The sequence below is a fragment of the Oncorhynchus mykiss genome, chromosome 6 (genome assembly GCF_013265735.2).
Source record: "Oncorhynchus mykiss isolate Arlee chromosome 6, USDA_OmykA_1.1, whole genome shotgun sequence".
Lineage (NCBI taxonomy): Eukaryota > Metazoa > Chordata > Actinopteri > Salmoniformes > Salmonidae > Oncorhynchus > Oncorhynchus mykiss.
In genome coordinates this window covers 100,826,260-100,852,666 of record NC_048570.1, presented here as the reverse complement: position 1 = coordinate 100,852,666, position 26,407 = coordinate 100,826,260, and the positions used below count along the sequence as shown (strand labels likewise).

At 46.3% G+C, this 26,407-nt stretch overlaps 1 protein-coding gene across 1 annotated transcript in view; it reads left to right on the top strand.

Annotated features, from left to right (window-relative positions):
* Positions 1-606: 606 nt before the first annotated feature.
* LOC110510551 (pyruvate dehydrogenase phosphatase regulatory subunit, mitochondrial) overlaps positions 607-26,407 on the top strand; it is a 59,546-nt gene continuing 33,745 nt past the window's right edge. Inside the window, exons 1-9 of the mRNA XM_036981735.1 lie at positions 607-768; positions 1,422-1,709; positions 4,105-4,238; positions 7,575-7,656; positions 9,448-9,611; positions 13,079-13,200; positions 13,870-13,987; positions 16,658-16,807; positions 17,698-17,890. Of these exons, the coding sequence (XP_036837630.1) occupies positions 1,435-1,709; positions 4,105-4,238; positions 7,575-7,656; positions 9,448-9,611; positions 13,079-13,200; positions 13,870-13,987; positions 16,658-16,807; positions 17,698-17,890 (1,238 nt within the window). The 5' untranslated portion in view covers positions 607-768; positions 1,422-1,434. The remainder of the gene's footprint in view (positions 769-1,421; positions 1,710-4,104; positions 4,239-7,574; positions 7,657-9,447; positions 9,612-13,078; positions 13,201-13,869; positions 13,988-16,657; positions 16,808-17,697; positions 17,891-26,407) is intronic.

The following is a 26,407-nucleotide window of genomic DNA, read 5'->3' as shown; positions in this document are numbered from 1 at the left end:
CTTTGAGCCTTCTTGGATGTAATATAAATCTATGGCAGCACCCAAGGGGCTTGAATTTTCAAGCTCTCTCTCTGTAGATTTTGCGCTGACATAGTGTCACATAGTGACAGAAGTGAGCCAATCACGGCGCAACTAGAGTACATTACTAACCCCAGTATTTTCCACTGGCTGCCCCTCCACCGCAGAAAGCACTAAGCTAGGCTGAAACCCCTGCATTTTGGAGATGCCTTCCTCAAGAAAGCAACCATGTTTGTATGCGGCTTTATTAGCTAAAATATATATATTTTTACACTGTTTGCAAACTGATATGTGACATGTATTTATGTAAAAAATAACATGAAAAACATATATTTTTTTGCTAAACAGGTGGGTCTCAAAACAGGTGGGGCTCACCTGCCCTGAATGACAGGCCACCACTGGCCTGTCATTCATATTATTTCAATTGACTGATTTCCTTATATGAACTGTTACTCCGTAAATTGGTTTAAATTGTTGCGTTTATATTTTTGTAAATAATTGTAAAAAATGTCATAATTATTAATTTACCAAGTATACAGGATGGAACTTTTATTCTGACGGATTTAAAAAAAATCCGCGACCCGGAAGTAGTTAGTTTTTGTTGCCTGTTTCACGGCGGTGTAAATAAACAATGCAGTTTGTTTGGCCGAAGAAGGTCTGACTGAAACATTCTGCTGTCATCGAGGCGCAGGACTGAAATCTGCTTCAAGCCGAATAGAGATTTCATTACTTTTGGAGTGGAGTGAGTCGGTGAGTTTGCTACATGATAATGATAATGCTAACTAGCATTATCATTAGCTAGACGAATGTCAGAAGGCCGCTAGCGTATTACCAATGCAAAGACGTTTGGATCGGGGTGTTGTTCTCCTTGGAGCGAAGGTCGAACACAAGCAAACTTCAGATTTACTGTTGGCATTAGCAACAAGTGATAGTTATCATTGAGCCAGCTGATCAACTAACGTTAGCTAAAGTTCGCTAGCTAACTGTAGCTTGTTTGAAAGACAGTACGAAAGTTAGCTGTGGTACCTAGTACCTAAGTCTGCATGCTTGCTAATGTGATCCTCCGGGCCTGTTGTGTTCTGATCCTCCGGGCCTGTTGTGTTCTGATCCTCCAGGCCTGTTGTGTTGTGATCCTCCTGGCCTGTTGTGTTCTGATCCTCCGGGCCTGTTGTGTTCTGATCCTCCGGGCCTGTTGTGTTCTGATCCTCCGGGCCTGTTGTGTTCTAATCCTCCAGGCCTGTTGTGTTGTGATCCTCCTGGCCTGTTGTGTTCTGATCCTCCGGGCCTGTTGTGTTCTGATCCTCCAGGCCTGTTGTGTTCTGATCCTCCAGGCCTGTTGTGTTCTGATCCTCCGGGCTTGTTGTGTTCTGATCCTCCTGGCCTGTTGTGTTCTGATTCTCCAGGTTCCTCCAAGCCATGCACTGCAGCTGTGTATGGAGCTCCAGGGCTCTGTCCCCTGCCCTGCTCCCTAGGCTGCTGTCCCATGCAGGATGCTGGGCTCCGGGGACCAGGCCTAGGGGTATCTGGAGCTCCCCTCGGAGACTGGCCTCGGCTGTAGAGACCACGCAGCCCATCCCCCTGCCCAGCCAAGCCCGGGTGGTGATCTGTGGAGGGGGCATCGTAGGGACGTCTGTGGCCTATCACCTGGCCAAGCTGGGCTGGACTGAGATAGTACTATTGGAGCAGGGAAGGTAGGAGAGGCTAAATTATGTGGTCTGTTTACAAGAGGGGGGTGCATGTTTCCAGAACACTTTATCTGTGGGTAGGTGGACAATATATCATGATTTCATGAGTTCATTGTTTTACTGGGCTTGTCAGGGGATGGGAGACCAACACAGTGAAAACATGGACTAGCCTACGAGACCTTATGTAATCAATGATAACATCTAGAAATCACAAGGTACCATGGTCTTATGTCTCATTACTCACCCTGCTGGGTTGTGGTCCTCTGTGTGTGTGATCTACTGTGTGGTCCACTGTGTGTGTGTGTGATCTACTGTGTGGTCCTCTGTGTGTGTGATCTACTGTGTGGTCCTCTGTGTGTGTGATCTACTGTGTGGTCCACTGTGTGTGTGTGATCTACTGTGTGGTCCTCTGTGTGTGTGATCTACTGTGTGGTCCACTGTGTGTGTGTGATCTACTGTGTGGTCCTCTGTGTGTGTGATCTACTGTGTGGTCCTCTGTGTGTGTGATCTACTGTGTGGTCCTCTGTGTGTGTTAGACGGTGGGGAAAGTAGATGGCATTTCTTACAGTTATAGGATCTACTGTCTGTATAATTGCGGATCATAGAATCCCATAATGAATCCCTATGAATTATTGTGATCTCATGGGCCTTGTAAGGATTGGGCATCTCGTCTGTATTATGCATGACCTTTTAATGAGCCATTAACACAACCAGTCATGATGTTTTCATCTGATCTAACAACCTTGTGTAAATATTTATAAAATACAGGCAAATCATGTTTTTCACTGCACTGAGCCTTTAAATAGTGGTGAAATAGCTGACAGTTTTCTTGGCATCTTTGTTTTAGTTATTGTGATAGGCTCACGGTTTACCCGGTACGGCGTACCCCCACTATTTAGTGAACCGCCTTACTTTCACCCCTAGTGTTATAGGCTGAGTGCTGGTACCACCAGGCTGGGTGTTAGGCTGCATGCTGTTACCACCAGGCTGAGTGTTAGGCAGCATGGCTGGGTGTTAGGCTGGGTGCTGGTACCACCAGGCTGGGTGTTAGGCTGGGTGTTAGGCTGTGTGCTGGTACCACCAGGCTGGGTGTTAGGCTGGGTGCTGGTACCACCAGGCTGGGTGTTAGGCTGGGTGTTAGGCTGGGTGCTGGTACCACCAGGCTGGGTGTTAGGCTGGGTGTTAGGCTGGGTGCTGGTACCACCAGGCTGGGTGTTAGGCTGGGTGTTAGGCTGGGTGCTGGTACCACCAGGCTGAGTGTTAGGCTGGGTGCTGGCACCACCAGGCTGGGTGTTAGGCTGGGTGTTAGGCTGGGTGTTAGGCTGGGTGCTGGCACCACCAGACTGGGTGTTAGGCTGGGTGCTGGTACCAACAGGCTGGGTGTTAGGCTGGGTGTTAGGCTGGGTGTTAGGCTGTGTGCTGGTACCACCAGGCTGGGTGTTAGGCTGGGTGCTGGTACCACCAGGCTGGGTGTTAGGCTGGGTGTTAGGCTGGGTGCTGGTACCACCAGGCTGGGTGTTAGGCTGGGTGTTAGGCTGGGTGCTGGTACCACCAGGCTGGGTGTTAGGCTGGGTGTTAGGCTGGGTGCTGGTACCACCAGGCTGAGTGTTAGGCTGGGTGCTGGCACCACCAGGCTGGGTGTTAGGCTGGGTGTTAGGCTGGGTGTTAGGCTGGGTGCTGGCACCACCAGACTGGGTGTTAGGCTGGGTGCTGGTACCAACAGGCTGGGTGTTAGGCTGGGTGTTAGGCTGGGTGTTAGGCTGGGTGCTGGTACCACCAGGCTGGGTGTTAGGCTGGGTGCTGGTACCACCAGGCTGGGTGTTAGGCTGGGTGCTGGCACCACTAGGCTGGGTGTTAGGCTGGGTGTTAGGCTGGGTGTTAGGCTGGGTGCTGGCACCACCAGGCTGGGTGTTAGGCTGGGTGTTAGGCTGTGTGCTGGCACCACCAGGCTGGGTGTTAGGCTGGGTGTTAGGCTGGGTGCTGGTACCACCAGGCTGGGTGTTAGGCTGTGTGCTGGTACCACCAGGCTGGGTGTTAGGCTGGGTGCTGGTACCACCAGGCTGGGTGTTAGGCTGGGTGTTAGGCTGGGTGCTGGTACCACCAGGCTGAGTGTTAGGCTGGGTGCTGGCACTACCAGGCTGGGTGTTAGGCTGGGTGCTGGCACCACCAGGCCGGGTGTTAGGCTGGGTGCTGGTACCAACAGGCTGGGTGTTAGGCTGGGTACAGCTAACCATGTTGTTGTCATTTCTCTGTGTGCTAGGCTAGGTGCTGTACCTAACCATGTTGTTGTCATCTCTCTGTGTGCTAGGCTAGGTACAGCTAACCATGTTGTTGTCATCTCTCTGTGTGCTAGTCTGGGTGCTGTACCTAACCATGTTGTCCTCATCTCTCTGTGTGCTAGGTTAGGTGCTGGCACCACCAGGCTGTGTGCTGGGATCGTCAGCGTGGCCAAGCCCATCTCTATTGAGTGTAAAATGGCTGACTACTCCAACTCCCTGTATGAACACCTGGAGGAGGAGACTGGGGTCAAGACAGGTGGGATGGACTTCTACACTATGACTAGCCTGAGTTCCACTCCATTTGTACTAACATGCCTACAGTATGACTCTAGCCTGAGTTCCGCTCCATTTGTACTAACATGCCTACAGTATGACTCTAGCCTGAGTTCTGCTCCATTTGTACTAACATGCCTACAGTATGACTCTAGCCTGAGTTCTGCTCCATTTGTACTAACATGCCTACAGTATGACTCTAGCCTGAGTTCCGCTCCATTTGTACTAACTCCTTATCAGTGAATGTCTCTGGAAGCTGGTTAGTTTGCCTCTCCTGCTCTCTGCAGTACAGTTCCAGTCTGTTTCAATGTACCTCAATGGGTTTATGAACATGTCTTTGCTGTGTGGTCTGTCTTCTGATTGTGTTTTAGCCAGTTGTTTTGGTTGTTGAATCAATTATATATTATCTATGAGGTCATGTGACTGGCTGTATCCTACCAGTGCTTCCCCCTCCTCCTCTCACATGCTGTTTCAGTTTGTGTTTCAACACATATTTACCAGTGATATTTAGTGTTGTTTCAACACAGATTTACCAGTGGTATTTAGTGTTGTTTCAACACAGATTTACCAGTGGTATTTAGTGTTGTTTCAACACAGATTTACCAGTGGTATTTAGTCTTGTATAAACACAGATTTACCAGTGGTATTTAGTCTTGTGGAACAACAGATTTCCAGTGGTATTTAGTCTTGTGGAACAACATATTTACCAGTGGTATTTAGTCTTGTGGAACAACAGATTTACCAGTGGTATTTAGTCTTGTATAAACACAGATTTACCAGTGGTATTTAGTATTGTATAAACACAGATTTACCAGTGGTATTTAGTCTTGTGGAACAACAGATTTACCAGTGGTATTTAGTCTTGTGGAACAACAGATTTACCCGTGGTATTTAGTCTTGTATAAACACAGATTTACCAGTGGTATTTAGTCTTGTGAAACAACACATTTCCAGTGGTATTTAGTCTTGTGGAACAACAGATTTACCAGTGGTATTTAGTCTTGTGGAACAACAGATTTACCAGTGGTATTTAGTCTTGTATAAACACAGATTTACCAGTGGTATTTAGTATTGTGGAACAACAGATTTACCAGTGGTATTTAGTCTTGTGGAACAACAGATTTACCAGTGGTGTTTAGTCTTGTGGAACAACAGATTTACCAGTGGTATTTAGTCTTGTGGAACAACAGATTTACCAGTGGTATTTAGTCTTGTGGAACAACAGATTTACCAGTGGTATTTAGTCTTGTATAAACAACAGATTTACCAGTGGTATTTAGTCTTGTATAAAGACAGATTTACCAGTGGTATTTAGTCTTGTATAAACACAGATTTACCAGTGGTATTTAGTCTTGTATAAACACAGATTTACCAGTGGTATTTAGTCTTGTGGAACAACAGATTTACCAGTGGTATTTAGTCTTGTATAAACAACAGATTTACCAGTGGTATTTAGTCTTGTGGAACAACAGATTTACCAGTGGTATTTAGTCTTGTGGAACAACAGATTTACCAGTGGTATTTAGTCTTGTATAAACAACAGATTTACCAGTGGTATTTAGTCTTGTATAAACACAGATTTACCAGTGGTATTTAGTCTTGTGGAACAACAGATTTACCAGTGGTATTTAGTCTTGTGGAACAACAGATTTACCAGTGGTATTTAGTCTTGTGGAACAACAGATTTACCAGTGGTATTTAGTCTTGTGGAACAACAGATTTACCAGTGGTATTTAGTCTTGTGGAACAACAGATTTACCAGTGGTATTTAGTCTTGTGGAACAACAGATTTACCAGTGGTATTTAGTCTTGTAGAACAACAGATTTACCAGTGGTATTTAGTCTTGTAGAACAACAGATTTACCAGTGGTATTTAGTCTTGTGGAACAACATATTTACCAGTGGTATTTAGTCTTGTAGAACAACAGATTTACCAGTGGTATTTAGTCTTGTGGAACAACAGATTTACCAGTGGTATTTAGTCTTGTAGAACAACAGATTTACCAGTGGTATTTAGTCTTGTAGAACAACAGATTTACCAGTGGTATTTAGTCTTGTATAAACAACAGATTTACCAGTGGTATTTAGTCTTGTGGAACAACAGATTTACCAGTGGTATTTAGTCTTGTGGAACAACAGATTTACCAGTGGTATTTAGTCTTGTATAAACAACAGATTTACCAGTGGTATTTAGTCTTGTATAAACACAGATTTACCAGTGGTATTTAGTCTTGTGGAACAACAGATTTACCAGTGGTATTTAGTCTTGTGGAACAACAGATTTACCAGTGGTATTTAGTCTTGTGGAACAACAGATTTACCAGTGGTATTTAGTCTTGTGGAACAACAGATTTACCAGTGGTATTTAGTCTTGTGGAACAACAGATTTACCAGTGGTATTTAGTCTTGTGGAACAACAGATTTACCAGTGGTATTTAGTCTTGTAGAACAACAGATTTACCAGTGGTATTTAGTCTTGTAGAACAACAGATTTACCAGTGGTATTTAGTCTTGTGGAACAACATATTTACCAGTGGTATTTAGTCTTGTAGAACAACAGATTTACCAGTGGTATTTAGTCTTGTGGAACAACAGATTTACCAGTGGTATTTAGTCTTGTAGAACAACAGATTTACCAGTGGTATTTAGTCTTGTAGAACAACAGATTTACCAGTGGTATTTAGTCTTGTGGAACAACATATTTACCAGTGGTATTTAGTCTTGTAGAACAACAGATTTACCAGTGGTATTTAGTCTTGTGGAACAACAGATTTACCAGTGGTATTTAGTCTTGTAGAACAACAGATTTACCAGTGGTATTTAGTCTTGTGGAACAACATATTTACCAGTGGTATTTAGTCTTGTAGAACAACAGATTTACCAGTGGTATTTAGTCTTGTGGAACAACAGATTTACCAGTGGTATTTAGTCTTGTAGAACAACAGATTTACCAGTGGTATTTAGTCTTGTAGAACAACAGATTTACCAGTGGTATTTAGTCTTGTATAAACAACAGATTTACCAGTGGTATTTAGTCTTGTGGAACAACAGATTTACCAGTGGTATTTAGTCTTGTGGAACAACAGATTTACCAGTGGTATTTAGTATTGTGGAACAACAGATTTACCAGTGGTATTTAGTCTTGTGGAACAACAGATTTACCAGTGGTATTTAGTCTTGTAGAACAACAGATTTACCAGTGGTATTTAGTCTTGTGCCAACATCCAGACAGTATGGCAGGGTGTTGCCTTGTGTGGTTTAACACGAGATGACTCATGACTTGGCAGTCCTGATGTGTGTGTGTGTGTGTTTGTTCCAGGTTACGTGAAAACAGGCTCTCTATGTCTGGCCCAGAATCAGGACCGTTTCCTCTCCCTGAAGCGCCTGGCATCCAGGCTGAAGTAAGTCCCTCCCTAACCGCCTTTCTCTTCCCTCCCTAACCTGACCCTGCCTCTCCTCTGGTCTGAATTATAGCTCAGTATTCTCTCTCTGGTCCAGTCTCTCCCTGACCCTCTCCTCTGGTCTGAATTATAGCTCAGTACTCTCTCTCTGGTCCAGTCTCTCCCTGACCCTCTCCTCTGGTCTGAATTATAGCTCAGTTCTCTCTCTGGTCCAGTCTCTCCCTGACCCTCTCCTCTGGTCTGAATTATAGCTCAGTTCTCTCTCTGGTCCAGTCTCTCCCTGACCCTCTCCTCTGGTCTGAATTATAGCTCAGTACTCTCTCTGGTCCAGTCTCTCCCTAACCTCTGGTCTGAATTATAGCTCAGTATTCTCTCTGGTCCAGTCTCTCCCTGACCCTCTCCTCTGGTCTGAATTATAGCTCAGTACTCTCGCTGGTCCAGTCTCTCCCTGACCCTCTCCTCTGGTCTGAATTATAGCTCAGTACTCTCTCTGGTCCAGTCTCTCCCTGACCCTCTCCTCTGGTCTGAATTATAGCTCAGTACTCTCTCTGGTCCAGTCTCTCCCTAACCTCTGGTCTGAATTATAGCTAAGTATTCTCTCTGGTCCAGTCTCTCCCTGACCCTCTCCGCTGGTCTGAATTATAGCTCAGTACTCTCTCTGGTCCAGTCTCTCCCTGACCCTCTCCTCTGGTCTGAATTATAGCTCAGTACTCTCTCTGGTCCAGTCTCTCCCTGACCCTCTCCGCTGGTCTGAATTATAGCTCAGTACTCTCTCTGGTCCAGTCTCTCCCTGACCCTCTCCTCTGGTCTAAATTATAGCTCAGTACTCTCTCTGGTCCAGTCTCTCCCTGACCCTTTCATCTGGTCTGAATTATAGCTCAGTACTCTCTGTGTGGTCCAGTCTCTCCCTGACCCTCTCCTCTGGTCTGAATTATAGCTCAGTACTCTCTCTGGTCCAGTCTCTCCCTGACCCTCTCCTCTGGTCTGAATTATAGCTCAGTACTCTCTGTGTGGTCCAGTCTCTCCCTGACCCTCTCCTCTGGTCTGAATTATAGCTCAGTACTCTCTCTGGTCCAGTCTCTCCCTGACCCTCTCCTCTGGTCTGAATTATAGCTCAGTACTCTCTCTGGTCCAGTCTCTCCCTGACCCTCTCCTCTGGTCTGAATTATAGCTCAGTACTCTCTGTGTGGTCCAGTCTCTCCCTGACCCTCTCCTCTGGTCTGAATTATAGCTCAGTACTCTCTCTGGTCCAGTCTCTCCCTGACCCTCTCCTCTGGTCTGAATTATAGCTCAGTACTCTCTCTTGTCCAGTCTCTCCCTGACCCTCTCCTCTGGTCTGAATTATAGCTCAGTATTCTCTCTGGTCCAGTCTCTCCCTGACCCTCTCCTCTGGTCTGAATTATAGCTCAGTACTCTCTCTGGTCCAGTCTCTCAATGACCCTCTCCTCTGGTCTGAATTATAGCTCAGTACTCTCTCTGATCCAGTCTCTCCCTGACCCTCTCCTCTGGTCTGAATTATAGCTCAGTACTCTCTCTGATCCAGTCTCTCCCTGACCCTCTCCTCTGGTCTGAATTATAGCTCAGTACTCTCTCTGGTCCAGTCTCTCCCTGACCCTCTCCTCTGGTCTGAATTATAGCTCAGTCCTCTCTCTGGTCCAGTCTCTCCCTAACCTCTCTCCTCCTCCCTCTCTCTTCCTCCCTCTCTCCTCCTCCCTCTCTCCCTCCCTCTCCTCCCTCTCTCCCTCCCTCTCTCTCCTCCTCCTCTCTCTCCTCTCTCTCCTCCTTCCTCAGTGTGATGGGGATCCCCTGTAACGTGATCAAACCCAAAGAGGTGTCCAAGCTCCACCCCCTGGTGAATATTCATGACCTGGTGGGGGCGCTCCACCTGCCGGGGGATGCCGTGGTGTCACCGCCTGACGTCAACCACGCCCTCGCCACGGCAGCAGCCGGACACGGTGAGACAGTAAAACCAAGGATGAACTATTGTTCGGCTTGCAAACCAAAAATTCCCAGGTTTTCCAGAAATCCTGATTGGATGATTCCAGATTTCCTGCTTGTTCCATCCTGATTTGGGGGAATTTTCCAACTGGGATTTCTGGAAAAACTGAATTTTAGGAAAAATCCTGCAAGCCTATCTGTAGTCGAGGTTTCAATAGAAAGTTACAACCATGTGGTTTCGCCATCAGTTAGAATGAAGCCAGAAAGCAAGGCTTCTGGAGGGAAGGGCCAAGGTGTGGCCTGCCAAGGTGTGGCCTGCCAAGGTGTGGCCTGCCAAGGTGGCCAAGGTGTGGCCTGCCAAGGTGTGGCCTGCCAAGGTGTGGCCTGCCAAGGTGTGGCCTGCCAAGGTGTGGCCTGCCAAGGTAAGGCCTGCCAATCAGAGTGAGGTAGTCGGTGCCCAGGGGGCATCTCTTTGGCTAATTTGACATCATGCTACTCCAATCAAACGAACGATGAACTATTGATAGTGTTTGTCATGTTTGATCACATTGTACCTTTCTACATGAATACATGTACATTTGAAGTTGGAAGTTACACTTAGGTTGGAGTCATTAAAACTCGTTTTTCAACTACTCCACAAATGTCTTATTAACAAACTATAGTTTTGGCAAGTCGGTTAGGACATCTACTTTATGCATGACACAAATACATTTTCCAACAATTGTTTTGAGAGAGATTATTTCACTTACAGTGAATTATATCACAATTCCAGTGGGTCAGAAGTTTATATACACTAAATTGACTGCCTTTAAACAGCTTGGAAAATTCCAGAAAATTATGTCATGGCTTTAGAAGCTTCTGATAGGCTAATTGACATCATTTGAGTCAATTGGAGGTGTACCTGTGGATGTATTTCAAGGCCTACCTTCAAACTCAGTGCCTCTTTGCTTGACATCATGGGAAAATCAAAAGAAATCAGCCAAGACCTCAGACAAAATAATTGTAGTCCTCCACAAGTCTGGTTCATCCTTGGGAGCAATTTCCAAATGCCTGAAGGAACCACGTTCATCTGTACAAACAACAGTATGCAAGTATATATCCTATATCGACATAACCTGAAAGGCCGCTCAGCAAGGAAGAGGCCGCTCAGCAAGGAAGAGGCCGCTCAGCAAGGAAGAGGCCGCTCAGCAAGGAAGAGGCCGCTCAGCAAGGAAGAGGCCGCTCAGCAAGGAAGAGGCCGCTCAGCAAGGAAGAGGCCGCTCAGCAAGGAAGAGGCCGCTCAGCAAGGAAGAGGCCGCTCAGCAAGGAAGAGGCCGCTCAGCAAGGAAGAGGCCGCTCAGCAAGGAAGAGGCCGCTCAGCAAGGAAGAGGCCGCTCAGCAAGGAAGAGGCCGCTCAGCAAGGAAGAGGCCGCTCAGCAAGGAAGAAGCCGCTCAGCAAGGAAGAAGCCGCTCAGCAAGGAAGAGGCCGCTCAGCAAGGAAGAGGCCGCTCAGCAAGGAAGAAGCCACTGCTCCAAAACCGCTATAAAAAAGCCAGACTACGGTTTGTAACTGCACATGGGGACAAAGATTGTACTTTTTGGAGAAATGTCCTCTGGTCTGATGAAACAAAAATAGAACTGTTTGGCCATAATGACCATCGTAATGTTTGGAGGAAAAAGGGGGAGGCTTGCAAGCCGAAGAAGACCATCCCAACCGTGAAGCACTGGGCTGGCAGCATCATGCTTTGCTGCAGGAGGGACTGGTGCACTTAGCAAACTAGATGGCATCATGAGGAGAGAAAATGATGTGGATATATTGAATCAACATCTCAAGACATCAGTCAGGAAGTTAAAGCTTGGTCACAAATGGGTCTTCCAAATGGACAATGACTCCAAGCATACTTCCAAAGTTGTGGCAAAATGGCTTAAGGACAACAAAGTCGAGGTATTGGAGTGGCCATCACAAAGCCCTGACCTCAATCCTATAGAAAATTTGTGGATAGAACTGAAAAAGTGTGTGCGGGCAAGGAGGCCTACAATCCTGACTCAGTTACACCAGCTCTGTCAGGAGGAATGGGACAAAATTCACCCAACTTATTGTGGGAAGCTTGTGGAAGGCTACCAGAAGCATTTGACCCAAGTTAAACAATTTAAAGGCAACGCTACCAAATACTAATTGAGTGTATCTAAACATCTGACCCACTGGGAATATGATGAAAGAAATAAAAGCTGAAATAAATCATACTCTCTACTATTATTCTGACATTTCACATTCTTAAAATAAAGTGGTGATCCTATCTGACCTAAGACAGGGAATTTATACTTCTAATCTAAAGAGTCCAGATCCATGAGCTCACCACAGTTAACCATGTTCTGATCTACAGGAGTCCAGATCCATGAGGCACCACAGTTAACCATGTTCTGATCTCCAGGAGTCCAGATCCATGAGCTCACCACAGTTAACCATGTTCTGATCTACAGGAGTCCAGATCCATGAGCTCACCACAGTTAACCATGTTCTGATCTACAGGAGTCCAGATCCATGAGGCACCACAGTTAACCATGTTCTGATCTACAGGAGTCCAGATCCATGAGGCACCACAGTTAACCATGTTCTGATCTACAGGAGTCCAGATCCATGAGCTCACCACAGTTAACCATGTTCTGATCTCCAGGAGTCCAGATCCATGAGCTCACCACAGTTAACCATGTTCTGATCTCCAGGAGTCCAGATCCATGAGCTCACCACAGTTAACCATGTTCTGATCTCCAGGAGTCCAGATCCATGAGGCACCACAGTTAACCATGTTCTGATCTCCAGGAGTCCAGATCCATGAGCTCACCACAGTTAACCATGTTCTGATCTCCAGGAGTCCAGATCCATGAGCTCACCACAGTTAACCATGTTCTGATCTCCAGGAGTCCAGATCCATGAGGCACCACAGTTAACCATGTTCTGATCTCCAGGAGTCCAGATCCATGAGCCCACCACAGTTAACCATGTTCTGATCTCCAGGAGTCCAGATCCATGAGCTCACCACAGTTAACCATGTTCTGATGTCCAGGAGTCCAGATCCATGAGCTCACCACAGTTAACCATGTTCTGATGTCCAGGAGTCCAGATCCATGAGCCCACCACAGTTAACCATGTTCTGATCTCCAGGAGTCCAGATCCATGAGCTCACCACAGTTAACCATGTTCTGATCTCCAGGAGTCCAGATCCATGAGCTCACCACAGTTAACCATGTTCTGATCTCCAGGAGTCCAGATCCATGAGCTCACCACAGTTAACCATGTTCTGATCTCCAGGAGTCCAGATCCATGAGCTCACCACAGTTAACCATGTTCTGATCTAAAGAGTCCAGATCCATGAGCTCACCACAGTTAACCATGTTCTGATCTCCAGGAGTCCAGATCCATGAGCTCACCACAGTTAACCATGTTCTGATCTCCAGGAGTCCAGATCCATGAGCTCACCACAGTTAACCATGTTCTGATCTACAGGAGTCCAGATCCATGAGCGCACCACAGTTAACCATGTGATGATGGAGAAGGGACATGTGACAGCGGTGGAGACGGACAGAGGAGCCATCGAGTGTGAATACTTTGTCAACTGTGCAGGACAGGTGAACCTCTCTCTATCCATTACGTGTGTGTGTGTGTGTGTGTGTGTGTGTGCGTGTGTGTGTGTGACTGTAAATGACATGGGGTCTCTCCCTCCACTAGTCTTTAGACAGTTAACAGCTAGACAGCTCTCTTCAGCCCAACTGATCTGTAAGGTTTAATAACGCGTTATGAATGATAGGATGGGTCCTATTTAGTGCACTAGAATAAGGAACCATTTGGGACACAGTCATGCTGTATATGAAGTGTTGTAACTGGCTGTCTCTGAGCTGTCTCTGAGGTTTCTAATCTAAAGACTCTGGGTGTAGGAGCTGGACCAGTGAAGTGTTGTAATCTAGCTGTCTCTGAGGGAGCTGGGCCAGTGAAGTGTTGTAATCTAGCTGTCTCTGAGGGAGCTGGACCAGTGAAGTGTTGTAATCTAGCTGTCTCTGAGGGAGCTGGGCCAGTGAAGTGTTGTATCTAGCTGTCTCTGAGGGAGCTGGACCAGTGAAGTGTTGTATCTAGCTGTCTCTGAGGGAGCTGGACCAGTGAAGTGTTGTAATCTAGCTGTCTCTGAGGGTGCTGGGCCAGGCCAGTGAAACCAGGGTGTCTGTTCCTCTACAAGTGTTCATATAATAGGGGGTTATGAATGCTATATGATATGTTATAACTGTCCTATGTATGTTCTACAGTGGGCGTATGAGCTGGGCCAGGCCAGTGAGACCAAGGTGTCTGTTCCTCTCCATGGATGTGAACACTTCTACCTGCTCTCCAAACCTCTACCAGAGCCTCTACAGCCCAGCACCCCAGGTGAGACTACCTCCTCTCAGAGCCTCTACAGCCCAGAACCCCAGGTGAGACTACCTCCTCTACAGCCCTGAACCCCAGGTGAGACTACCTCCTCTACAGCCCAGAACCCCAGGTGAGACTACCTCCTCTACAGCCCAGAACCCCAGGTGAGTCCACCTCCTCTACAGCCAAGAACCCCAGGTGAGACTACCTCCTCTACAGCCCAGAACCCCAGGTGAGACTACCTCCTCTACAGCCCAGAACCCCAGGTGAGACTCCCTCCTCTACAGCCCAGAACCCCAGGTGAGACTACCTCCTATCAGAGCCTCTACAGTCCAGAACCCCAGGTGAGACTCCCTCCTCTACAGCCCAGAACCCCAGGTGAGACTACCTCCTATCAGAGCCTCTACAGTCCAGAACCCCAGGTGAGACTACCTCCTATCAGAGCCTCTACAGTCCAGAACCCCAGGTGAGACTACCTCCTCTACAGCCCAGATACAAATAATCCACGTATGGTTTCTTCAAGGAGTTAGAGCTGGTACCGCTCAGTCTAGAATGAGTTAGAGCTGGTACCGCTCAGTCCAGAAGGAGTTAGAGCTGGTACCGCTCAGTCCAGAAGGAGTTAGAGCTGGTACCGCTCAGTCCAGAAGGAGTTAGAGCTGGTACCGCTCAGTCCAGAAGGAGTTAGAGCTGGTACCGCTCAGTCCAGACGGAGTTAGAGCTGGTACCGCTCAGTCCAGACGGAGTTAGAGCTGGTACCGCTCAGTCCAGAAGGAGTTAGAGCTGGTACCGCTCAGTCCAGATGAGCACGGCCTTATTTCTATTACAGCGTATTGGATAACTGTCATTCATATTCACCCAGTTCAATGTAACAGTGACAGGTTTAGGTTACTGTCATTCATATTCACCCAGTTCAATGTAACAGTGACAGGTTTAGGTTACTGTCATTCATATTCACCCAGTTCAATGTAACAGTGATAGGTTTAGGTTACTGTCATTCATATTCACCCAGTTCAATGTGACAGGTTTAGGTTACTGTCATTCATATTCACCCAGTTCAATGTAACAGTGACAGGTTTAGGTTACTGTCATTCATATTCACCCAGTTCAATGTAACAGTGACAGGTTTAGGTTACTGTCATTCATATTCACCCAGTTCAATGTAACAGTGACAGGTTTAGGTTACTGTCATTCATATTCACCCAGTTCAATGTAACAGTGATAGGTTTAGGTTACTGTCATTCATATTCCATTCACCCAGTTCAATGTAACAGGTTTAGGTTACTGTCATTCATATTCACCCAGTTCAATGTAACAGTGACAGGTTTAGGTTACTGTCATTCATATTCACCCAGTTCAATGTAACAGTGACAGGTTTAGGATACTGTCATTCATATTCACCCAGTTCAATGTAACAGGTTTAGGTTACTGTCATTCATATTCACCCAGTTCAATGTAACAGTGACAGGTTTAGGATACTGTCATTCACCCAGTTCAATGTAACAGTGACAGGTTTAGGATACTGTCATTCACCCAGTTCAATGTAACAGGTTTAGGTTACTGTCATTCATATTCACCCAGTTCAATGTAACAGTGACAGGTTTAGGATACTGTCATTCACCCAGTTCAATGTAACAGTGACAGGTTTAGGATACTGTCATTCACCCAGTTCAATGTAACAGTGACAGGTTTAGGATACTGTCATTCATATTCACCCAGTTCAATGTAACAGTGACAGGTTTAGGTTACTGTCATTCATATTCACCCAGTTCAATGTAACAGTGACAGGTTTAGGTTACTGTCATTCATATTCACCCAGTTCAATGTACCAGTGACAGGTTTAGGATACTGTCATTCATATTCACCCAGTTCAATGTAACAGTGACAGGTTTAGGTTACTGTCATTCATATTCACCCAGTTCAATGTAACAGTGACAGGTTTAGGATACTGTCATTCACCCAGTTCAATGTAACAGTGACAGGTTTAGGATACTGTCATTCATATTCACCCAGTTCAATGTAACAGTGACAGGTTTAGGTTACTGTCATTCATATTCACCCAGTTCAATGTAACAGTGACAGGTTTAGGTTACTGTCATTCATATTCACCCAGTTCAATGTAACAGTGACAGGTTTAGGATACTGTCATTCACCCAGTTCAATGTAACAGTGACAGGTTTAGGATACTGTCATTCATATTCACCCAGTTCAATGTAACAGTGACAGGTTTAGGTTACTGTCATTCATATTCACCCAGTTCAATGTAACATCCATAGGTTGGAGAACGTCCTCCGGAAGTTGTCGTAATTACTGTGTAAGTCTATGGAAGGGGGTGAGAACCATGAGCCTCCTAGGTTTTGTTTTGAAGTCGATGCGCCCAGAGGAGGACGGAAACTAGCTGTCCTCCGGCTACACTATGGTGCTGCTGAGGCTACTGTGACCTTCATTGCAAAACAGTGTGTTTTAATCAATGATTTGGTAACATGCAAATCTTTTTGTTGTGTAGTTTTATCTAAATGGGATAACCTTTTTAATGTTTAACTATTTAAATGTTTATGAAATTCACTGAGGAGGATGGTCCTCCCCTTCCTCCTCTGAGGAGCCTCCGCTGGCCTGAACTCTGTCCTGTCTGGTGGTTAGGGTCAGGGTTAGACTGTGTTGTAACTGTGTATCTCTGTGTGTTCTCTCTAGTGGTGATGGATATGGACGGGAGGATCTATGTGAGAGCGTGGCAGGGAGGGGTCCTGTCTGGTGGATTTGAGAAGAACCCTAAACCCATCTTCACAGAGGGACGTAACCAGCTGGAGATCCAGACCATGCAGGAGGACTGGGACCACTTCGGTAAGAGACGGGGTGATTTTTCTATAATGGCACCCTGTTCTGTTTATGTTGCCACGGCTACTGTAAAACACGGAGTCCATTTAGTTTTGTTTTCCATAGCGACTTTGTGCTGTGAGTGCATACATTTTAAAATGGGTTGTCCCCAGTGGGAATCGAACCCATGATGTTGGCACACACTCTTACCAACTGAGACAGTATGGGTTGGCCCCAGTGGGAATCGAACCCATGATGTTGGCACACACTCTTACCAACTGAGACAGTATGGGTTGTCCCCAGTGGGAATCGAACCCATGATGTTGGCACACACTCTTACCAACTGAGACAGTATGGGTTGTCCCCAGTGGGAATCGAACCCATGATGTTGGCACACACTCTTACCAACTGAGACAGTATGGGTTGTCCCCAGTGGGAATCAAACCCATGATGTTGGCACACACTCTTACCAACTGAGACAGTATGGGTTGTCCCCAGTGGGAATCGAACCCATGATGTTGGCGCACACTCTTACCAACTGAGACAGTATGGGTTGTCCCCAGTGGGAATCGAACCCATGATGTTGGCGCACACTCTTACCAACTGAGACAGTATGGGTTGTCCCCAGTGGGAATCAAACCCATGATGTTGGCACACACTCTTACCAACTGAGACAGTATGGGTTGTCCCCAGTGGGAATCGAACCCATACTGGTTATATACTGTGTTTATGTGAGGTGGTTATATACCATAGTAACTGACCGGTCCATAGTGTCTCTACCTAACCCCCTCTCTTACCCCCTCCCTCCCCCCTGTAGAACCCATGCTGTCAGCCTTGTTGAGGAGGATGGTGTAGTTAGAGGTGTTTCTCTACCTAACCCCCTCTCTTACCCACTCTCTTACCCCCTCCCCCTGTAGAACCCATGCTGTCAGCCCTGTTGAGGAGGATGCCAGAACTAGAGGTGTGTGAGATCCAGCAGCTGGTCAACTGTCCTGAGTCGTTCACCCCAGACATGCGCTGTCTGATGGGGGAGACACCGGGGGTGCACGGCTACTTCGTCCTGGCTGGAATGAACGCCTCTGGCCTGGCCTTCGCTGGCGGAGCAGGAAAGTAAGGATAGGACATTTCCAGTACATCTACTTTAGGGTTGAACGTGAGAACGACAGGACATTTCCAGTACATCTACTTTAGGGTTGAACGTGAGAACGACAGGACATTTCCAGTACCTCTACTTTAGGGTTGAACGTGAGAACGACTGGACATTTCCAGTACATCTACTTTAGGGTTGAACGTGAGAACGACAGGACATTTCCAGTACATCTACTTTAGGGTTGAACGTGAGAACAACAGGACATTTCCAGTACATCTACTTTAGGGTTGAAAGTGAGAACGACAGGACATTTCCAGTACCTCTACTTTAGGGTTGAACGACAGGACATTTCCAGTACATCTATGATGGCAAGCAAACAAAAAATGAACATTTAAGGACTGAATTTGTTGATGAAAACAGTCCTGATGTTACAACCAACCTAATATTAGTCTGGTTCATGTTCTCCCCGTGGAGCATGGAGTATCTTAGCGGAGTATCGACCCTAATATTAGTCTGGTTCATGTTCTCCCCGTGGAGAATGGAGTATTGTAGATGGAGTATTGACCCTAATATTAGTCTGGTTCATGTTCTCCCCGTGGAGAATGGAGTATTGTAGATGGAGTATTGACCCTAATATTAGTCTGGTTCATGTTCTCCCCGTGGAGAATGGAGTATTGTAGATGGAGTATCGACCCTAATATTAGTCTGGTTCATGTTCTCCCCGTGGAGCATGGAGTATCTTAGCGGAGTATCGACCCTAATATTAGTCTGGTTCATGTTCTCCCCGTGGAGCATGGAGTATTGTAGATGGAGTATCGACCCTAATATTAGTCTGGTTCATGTTCTCCCCGTGGAGCATGGAGTATCTTAGCGGAGTATCGACCCTAATATTAGTCTGGTTCATGTTCTCCCCGTGGAGAATGGAGTATCTTAGCGGAGTATCGACCCTAATATTAGTCTGGTTCATGTTCTCCCCGTGGAGAATGGAGTATCTTAGCGGAGTATCGACCCTAATATTAGTCTGGTTACTGTTCTCCCCGTGGAGCATGGAGTATTGTAGATGGAGTATCGACCCTAATATTAGTCTGGTTCATGTTCTCCCCGTGGAGAATGGAGTATCTTAGCGGAGTATCGACCCTAATATTAGTCTGGTTCATGTTCTCCCCGTGGAGCATGGAGTATTGTAGAAGGAGTATTGACCCTAATATTAGTCTGGTTAATGTTCTCCCCGTGGAGCATGGAGTATCTTAGCGGAGTATCGACCCTAATATTAGTCTGGTTCATGTTCTCCCCGTGGAGCATGGAGTATCTTAGCGGAGTATCGACCCTAATATTAGTCTGTTTCATGTTCTCCCCGTGGAGCATGGAGTATTGTAGAAGGAGTATCGACCCTAATATTAGTCTGGTTCATGTTCTCCCCGTGGAGCATGGAGTATTGTAGAAGGAGTATCGACCCTAATATTAGTCTGGTTCATGTTCTCCCCGTGGAGCATGGAGTATTGTAGAAGGAGTATCGACCCTAATATTAGTCTGGTTCATGTTCTCCCCATGGAGCATGGAGTATTGTAGAAGGAGTATCGACCCTAATATTAGTCTGGTTCATGTTCTCCCCGTGGAGCATGGAGTATTGTAGAAGGAGTATCGACCCTAATATTAGTCTGGTTCATGTTCTCCCCGTGGAGCATGGAGTATGGTAGATGGAGTATCGACCCTAATATTAGTCTGGTTCATGTTCTCCCCGTGGAGCATGGAGTATCTTAGCGGAGTATCGACCCTAATATTAGTCTGGTTCATGTTCTCCCCGTGGAGCATGGAGTATCTTAGCGGAGTATCGACCCTAATATTAGTCTGGTTCATGTTCTCCCCATGGAGCATGGAGTATCGTAGCGGAGTATCGACCCTAATATTAGTCTGGTTCATGTTCTCCCCATGGAGCATGGAGTATCTTAGCGGAGTATCGACCCTAATATTAGTCTGGTTCATGTTCTCCCCATGGAGCATGGAGTATCGTAGAAGGAGTATCGACCCTAATATTAGTCTGGTTCATGTTCTCCCCGTGGAGCATGGAGTATTGTAGAAGGAGTATCGACCCTAATATTAGTCTGGTTCATGTTCTCCCCGTGGAGCATGGAGTATTGTAGAAGGAGTATCGACCCTAATATTAGTCTGGTTCATGTTCTCCCCGTGGAGCATGGAGTATCTTAGCGGAGTATCGACCCTAATATTAGTCTGGTTCATGTTCTCCCCGTGGAGCATGGAGTATTGTAGAAGGAGTATCGACCCTAATATTAGTCTGGTTCATGTTCTCCCCGTGGAGCATGGAGTATCTTAGCGGAGTATCGACCCTAATATTAGTCTGGTTCATGTTCTCCCCGTGGAGCATGGAGTATTGTAGAAGGAGTATCGACCCTAATATTAGTCTGGTTTATGTTCTCCCCGTGGAGAATGGAGTATTGTAGAAGGAGTATCGACCCTAATATTAGTCTGGTTCATGTTCTCCCCGTGGAGAATGGAGTATCTTAGCGGAGTATCGACCCTAATATTAGTCTGGTTCATGTTCTCCCCGTGGAGAATGGAGTATCTTAGCGGAGTATCGACCCTAATATTAGTCTGGTTCATGTTCTCCCCGTGGAGAATGGAGTATTGTAGAAGGAGTATCGACCCTAATATTAGTCTGGTTCATGTTCTCCCCGTGGAGAATGGAGTATGGTAGAAGGAGTATCGACCCTAATATTAGTCTGGTTCATGTTCTCCCCGTGGAGAATGGAGTATCTTAGCGGAGTATCGACCCTAATATTAGTCTGGTTCATGTTCTCCCCGTGGAGCATGGAGTATCTTAGCGGAGTATCGACCCTAATATTAGTCTGGTTCATGTTCTCCCCGTGGAGCATGGAGTATCTTAGCGGAGTATCGACCCTAATATTAGTCTGGTTCATGTTCTCCCCGTGGAGCATGGAGTATCTTAGCGGAGTATCGACCCTAATATTAGTCTGGTTCATGTTCTCCCCATGGAGCATGGAGTATTGTAGATGGAGTATCGACCCTAATATTAGTCTGGTTCATGTTCTCCCCGTGGAGAATGGAGTATCTTAGCGGAGTATCGACCCTAATATTAGTCTGGTTCATGTTCTCCCCGTGGAGCATGGAGTATCTTAGCGGAGTATTGACCCTAATATTAGTCTGTTTCATGTTCTCCCCGTGGAGAATGGAGTATCTTAGCGGAGTATTGACCCTAATATTAGTCTGTTTCATGTTCTCCCCGTGGAGAATGGAGTATCTTAGCGGAGTATCGACCCTAATATTAGTCTGGTTCATGTTCTCCCCGTGGAGCATGGAGTATTGTAGATGGAGTATTGACCCTAATATTAGTCTGTTTCATGTTCTCCCCGTGGAGAATGGAGTATCTTAGCGGAGTATCGACCCTAATATTAGTCTGGTTCATGTTCTCCCCGTGGAGCATGGAGTATCTTAGCGGAGTATCGACCCTAATATTAGTCTGGTTCATGTTCTCCCCGTGGAGCATGGAGTATTGTAGATGGAGTATCGACCCTAATATTAGTCTGTTTCATGTTCTCCCCGTGGAGAATGGAGTATTGTAGATGGAGTATATTAGCGGAGTATCGACCCTAATATTAGTCTGGTTCATGTTCTCCCCGTGGAGCATGGAGTATCTTAGCGGAGTATCGACCCTAATATTAGTCTGGTTCATGTTCTCCCCGTGGAGCATGGAGTATCTTAGCGGAGTATCGACCCTAATATTAGTCTGTTTCATGTTCTCCCCGTGGAGCATGGAGTATCTTAGCGGAGTATCGACCCTAATATTAGTCTGGTTCATGTTCTCCCCGTGGAGCATGGAGTATCTTAGCGGAGTATCGACCCTAATATTAGTCTGGTTCATGTTCTCCCCGTGGAGAATGGAGTATCTTAGCGGAGTATCGACCCTAATATTAGTCTGGTTCATGTTCTCCCCGTGGAGAATGGAGTATCTTAGCGGAGTATCGACCCTAATATTAGTCTGGTTCATGTTCTCCCCGTGGAGAATGGAGTATCTTAGCGGAGTATCGACCCTAATATTAGTCTGTTTCATGTTCTCCCCGTGGAGCATGGAGTATCTTAGCGGAGTATCGACCCTAATATTAGTCTGGTTCATGTTCTCCCCGTGGAGCATGGAGTATCTTAGCGGAGTATCGACCCTAATATTAGTCTGGTTCATGTTCTCCCCGTGGAGCATGGAGTATCTTAGCGGAGTATCGACCCTAATATTAGTCTGGTTCATGTTCTCCCCGTGGAGCATGGAGTATCTTAGCGGAGTATCGACCCTAATATTAGTCTGGTTCATGTTCTCCCCGTGGAGCATGGAGTATCTTAGCGGAGTATCGACCCTAATATTAGTCTGGTTCATGTTCTCCCCGTGGAGAATGGAGTATCTTAGCGGAGTATCGACCCTAATATTAGTCTGGTTCATGTTCTCCCCGTGGAGAATGGAGTATCTTAGCGGAGTATCGACCCTAATATTAGTCTGGTTCATGTTCTCCCCGTGGAGCATGGAGTATCTTAGCGGAGTATCGACCCTAATATTAGTCTGGTTCATGTTCTCCCCGTGGAGCATGGAGTATTGTAGAAGGAGTATCGACCCTAATATTAGTCTGGTTCATGTTCTCCCCGTGGAGAATGGAGTATTGTAGATGGAGTATCGACCCTAATATTAGTCTGGTTCATGTTCTCCCCGTGGAGCATGGAGTATTGTAGATGGAGTATCGACCCTAATATTAGTCTGGTTCATGTTCTCCCCGTGGAGCATGGAGTATCTTAGCGGAGTATCGACCCTAATATTAGTCTGGTTCATGTTCTCCCCGTGGAGCATGGAGTATCTTAGCGGAGTATCGACCCTAATATTAGTCTGGTTCATGTTCTCCCCGTGGAGAATGGAGTATCTTAGCGGAGTATCGACCCTAATATTAGTCTGGTTCATGTTCTCCCCGTGGAGAATGGAGTATCTTAGCGGAGTATCGACCCTAATATTAGTCTGGTTACTGTTCTCCCCGTGGAGCATGGAGTATTGTAGATGGAGTATCGACCCTAATATTAGTCTGTTTCATGTTCTCCCCGTGGAGAATGGAGTATCTTAGCGGAGTATCGACCCTAATATTAGTCTGGTTCATGTTCTCCCCGTGGAGCATGGAGTATTGTAGAAGGAGTATTGACCCTAATATTAGTCTGGTTCATGTTCTCCCCGTGGAGCATGGAGTATCTTAGCGGAGTATCGACCCTAATATTAGTCTGGTTCATGTTCTCCCCGTGGAGCATGGAGTATCTTAGCGGAGTATCGACCCTAATATTAGTCTGTTTCATGTTCTCCCCGTGGAGCATGGAGTATTGTAGAAGGAGTATCGACCCTAATATTAGTCTGTTTCATGTTCTCCCCGTGGAGAATGGAGTATCTTAGCGGAGTATCGACCCTAATATTAGTCTGGTTCATGTTCTCCCCGTGGAGCATGGAGTATTGTAGAAGGAGTATTGACCCTAATATTAGTCTGGTTCATGTTCTCCCCGTGGAGCATGGAGTATCTTAGCGGAGTATCGACCCTAATATTAGTCTGGTTCATGTTCTCCCCGTGGAGCATGGAGTATCTTAGCGGAGTATCGACCCTAATATTAGTCTGTTTCATGTTCTCCCCGTGGAGCATGGAGTATTGTAGAAGGAGTATCGACCCTAATATTAGTCTGGTTCATGTTCTCCCCGTGGAGCATGGAGTATTGTAGAAGGAGTATCGACCCTAATATTAGTCTGGTTCATGTTCTCCCCGTGGAGCATGGAGTATTGTAGAAGGAGTATCGACCCTAATATTAGTCTGGTTCATGTTCTCCCCATGGAGCATGGAGTATTGTAGAAGGAGTATCGACCCTAATATTAGTCTGGTTCATGTTCTCCCCGTGGAGCATGGAGTATTGTAGAAGGAGTATCGACCCTAATATTAGTCTGGTTCATGTTCTCCCCGTGGAGCATGGAGTATGGTAGATGGAGTATCGACCCTAATATTAGTCTGGTTCATGTTCTCCCCGTGGAGCATGGAGTATCTTAGCGGAGTATCGACCCTAATATTAGTCTGGTTCATGTTCTCCCCGTGGAGCATGGAGTATCTTAGCGGAGTATCGACCCTAATATTAGTCTGGTTCATGTTCTCCCCGTGGAGAATGGAGTATTGTAGATGGAGTATCGACCCTAATATTAGTCTGGTTCATGTTCTCCCCGTGGAGCATGGAGTATCTTAGCGGAGTATCGACCCTAATATTAGTCTGGTTCATGTTCTCCCCATGGAGCATGGAGTATCGTAGCGGAGTATCGACCCTAATATTAGTCTGGTTCATGTTCTCCCCGTGGAGCATGGAGTATCGTAGAAGGAGTATCGACCCTAATATTAGTCTGGTTCATGTTCTCCCCGTGGAGCATGGAGTATTGTAGAAGGAGTATCGACCCTAATATTAGTCTGGTTCATGTTCTCCCCGTGGAGCATGGAGTATTGTAGAAGGAGTATCGACCCTAATATTAGTCTGGTTCATGTTCTCCCCGTGGAGCATGGAGTATCTTAGCGGAGTATCGACCCTAAAATTAGTCTGGTTCATGTTCTCCCCGTGGAGCATGGAGTATTGTAGAAGGAGTATCGACCCTAATATTAGTCTGGTTCATGTTCTCCCCGTGGAGCATGGAGTATCTTAGCGGAGTATCGACCCTAATATTAGTCTGGTTCATGTTCTCCCCGTGGAGCATGGAGTATTGTAGAAGGAGTATCGACCCTAATATTAGTCTGGTTCATGTTCTCCCCGTGGAGAATGGAGTATTGTAGAAGGAGTATCGACCCTAATATTAGTCTGGTTCATGTTCTCCCCGTGGAGAATGGAGTATCTTAGCGGAGTATCGACCCTAATATTAGTCTGGTTCATGTTCTCCCCGTGGAGAATGGAGTATCTTAGCGGAGTATCGACCCTAATATTAGTCTGGTTCATGTTCTCCCCGTGGAGAATGGAGTATTGTAGAAGGAGTATCGACCCTAATATTAGTCTGGTTCATGTTCTCCCCGTGGAGAATGGAGTATGGTAGAAGGAGTATCGACCCTAATATTAGTCTGGTTCATGTTCTCCCCGTGGAGAATGGAGTATCTTAGCGGAGTATCGACCCTAATATTAGTCTGGTTCATGTTCTCCCCGTGGAGCATGGAGTATCTTAGCGGAGTATGGACCCTAATATTAGTCTGGTTCATGTTCTCCCCGTGGAGCATGGAGTATCTTAGCGGAGTATCGACCCTAATATTAGTCTGGTTCATGTTCTCCCCGTGGAGCATGGAGTATCTTAGCGGAGTATCGACCCTAATATTAGTCTGGTTCATGTTCTCCCCATGGAGCATGGAGTATTGTAGATGGAGTATCGACCCTAATATTAGTCTGGTTCATGTTCTCCCCGTGGAGAATGGAGTATCTTAGCGGAGTATCGACCCTAATATTAGTCTGGTTCATGTTCTCCCCGTGGAGCATGGAGTATCTTAGCGGAGTATTGACCCTAATATTAGTCTGTTTCATGTTCTCCCCGTGGAGAATGGAGTATCTTAGCGGAGTATTGACCCTAATATTAGTCTGTTTCATGTTCTCCCCGTGGAGAATGGAGTATCTTAGCGGAGTATCGACCCTAATATTAGTCTGGTTCATGTTCTCCCCGTGGAGCATGGAGTATTGTAGATGGAGTATTGACCCTAATATTAGTCTGTTTCATGTTCTCCCCGTGGAGAATGGAGTATCTTAGCGGAGTATCGACCCTAATATTAGTCTGGTTCATGTTCTCCCCGTGGAGCATGGAGTATCTTAGCGGAGTATCGACCCTAATATTAGTCTGGTTCATGTTCTCCCCGTGGAGCATGGAGTATTGTAGATGGAGTATCGACCCTAATATTAGTCTGTTTCATGTTCTCCCCGTGGAGAATGGAGTATTGTAGATGGAGTATATTAGCGGAGTATCGACCCTAATATTAGTCTGGTTCATGTTCTCCCCGTGGAGCATGGAGTATCTTAGCGGAGTATCGACCCTAATATTAGTCTGGTTCATGTTCTCCCCGTGGAGCATGGAGTATCTTAGCGGAGTATCGACCCTAATATTAGTCTGTTTCATGTTCTCCCCGTGGAGCATGGAGTATCTTAGCGGAGTATCGACCCTAATATTAGTCTGGTTCATGTTCTCCCCGTGGAGCATGGAGTATCTTAGCGGAGTATCGACCCTAATATTAGTCTGGTTCATGTTCTCCCCGTGGAGAATGGAGTATCTTAGCGGAGTATCGACCCTAATATTAGTCTGGTTCATGTTCTCCCCGTGGAGAATGGAGTATCTTAGCGGAGTATCGACCCTAATATTAGTCTGGTTCATGTTCTCCCCGTGGAGAATGGAGTATCTTAGCGGAGTATCGACCCTAATATTAGTCTGGTTCATGTTCTCCCCGTGGAGAATGGAGTATCTTAGCGGAGTATCGACCCTAATATTAGTCTGTTTCATG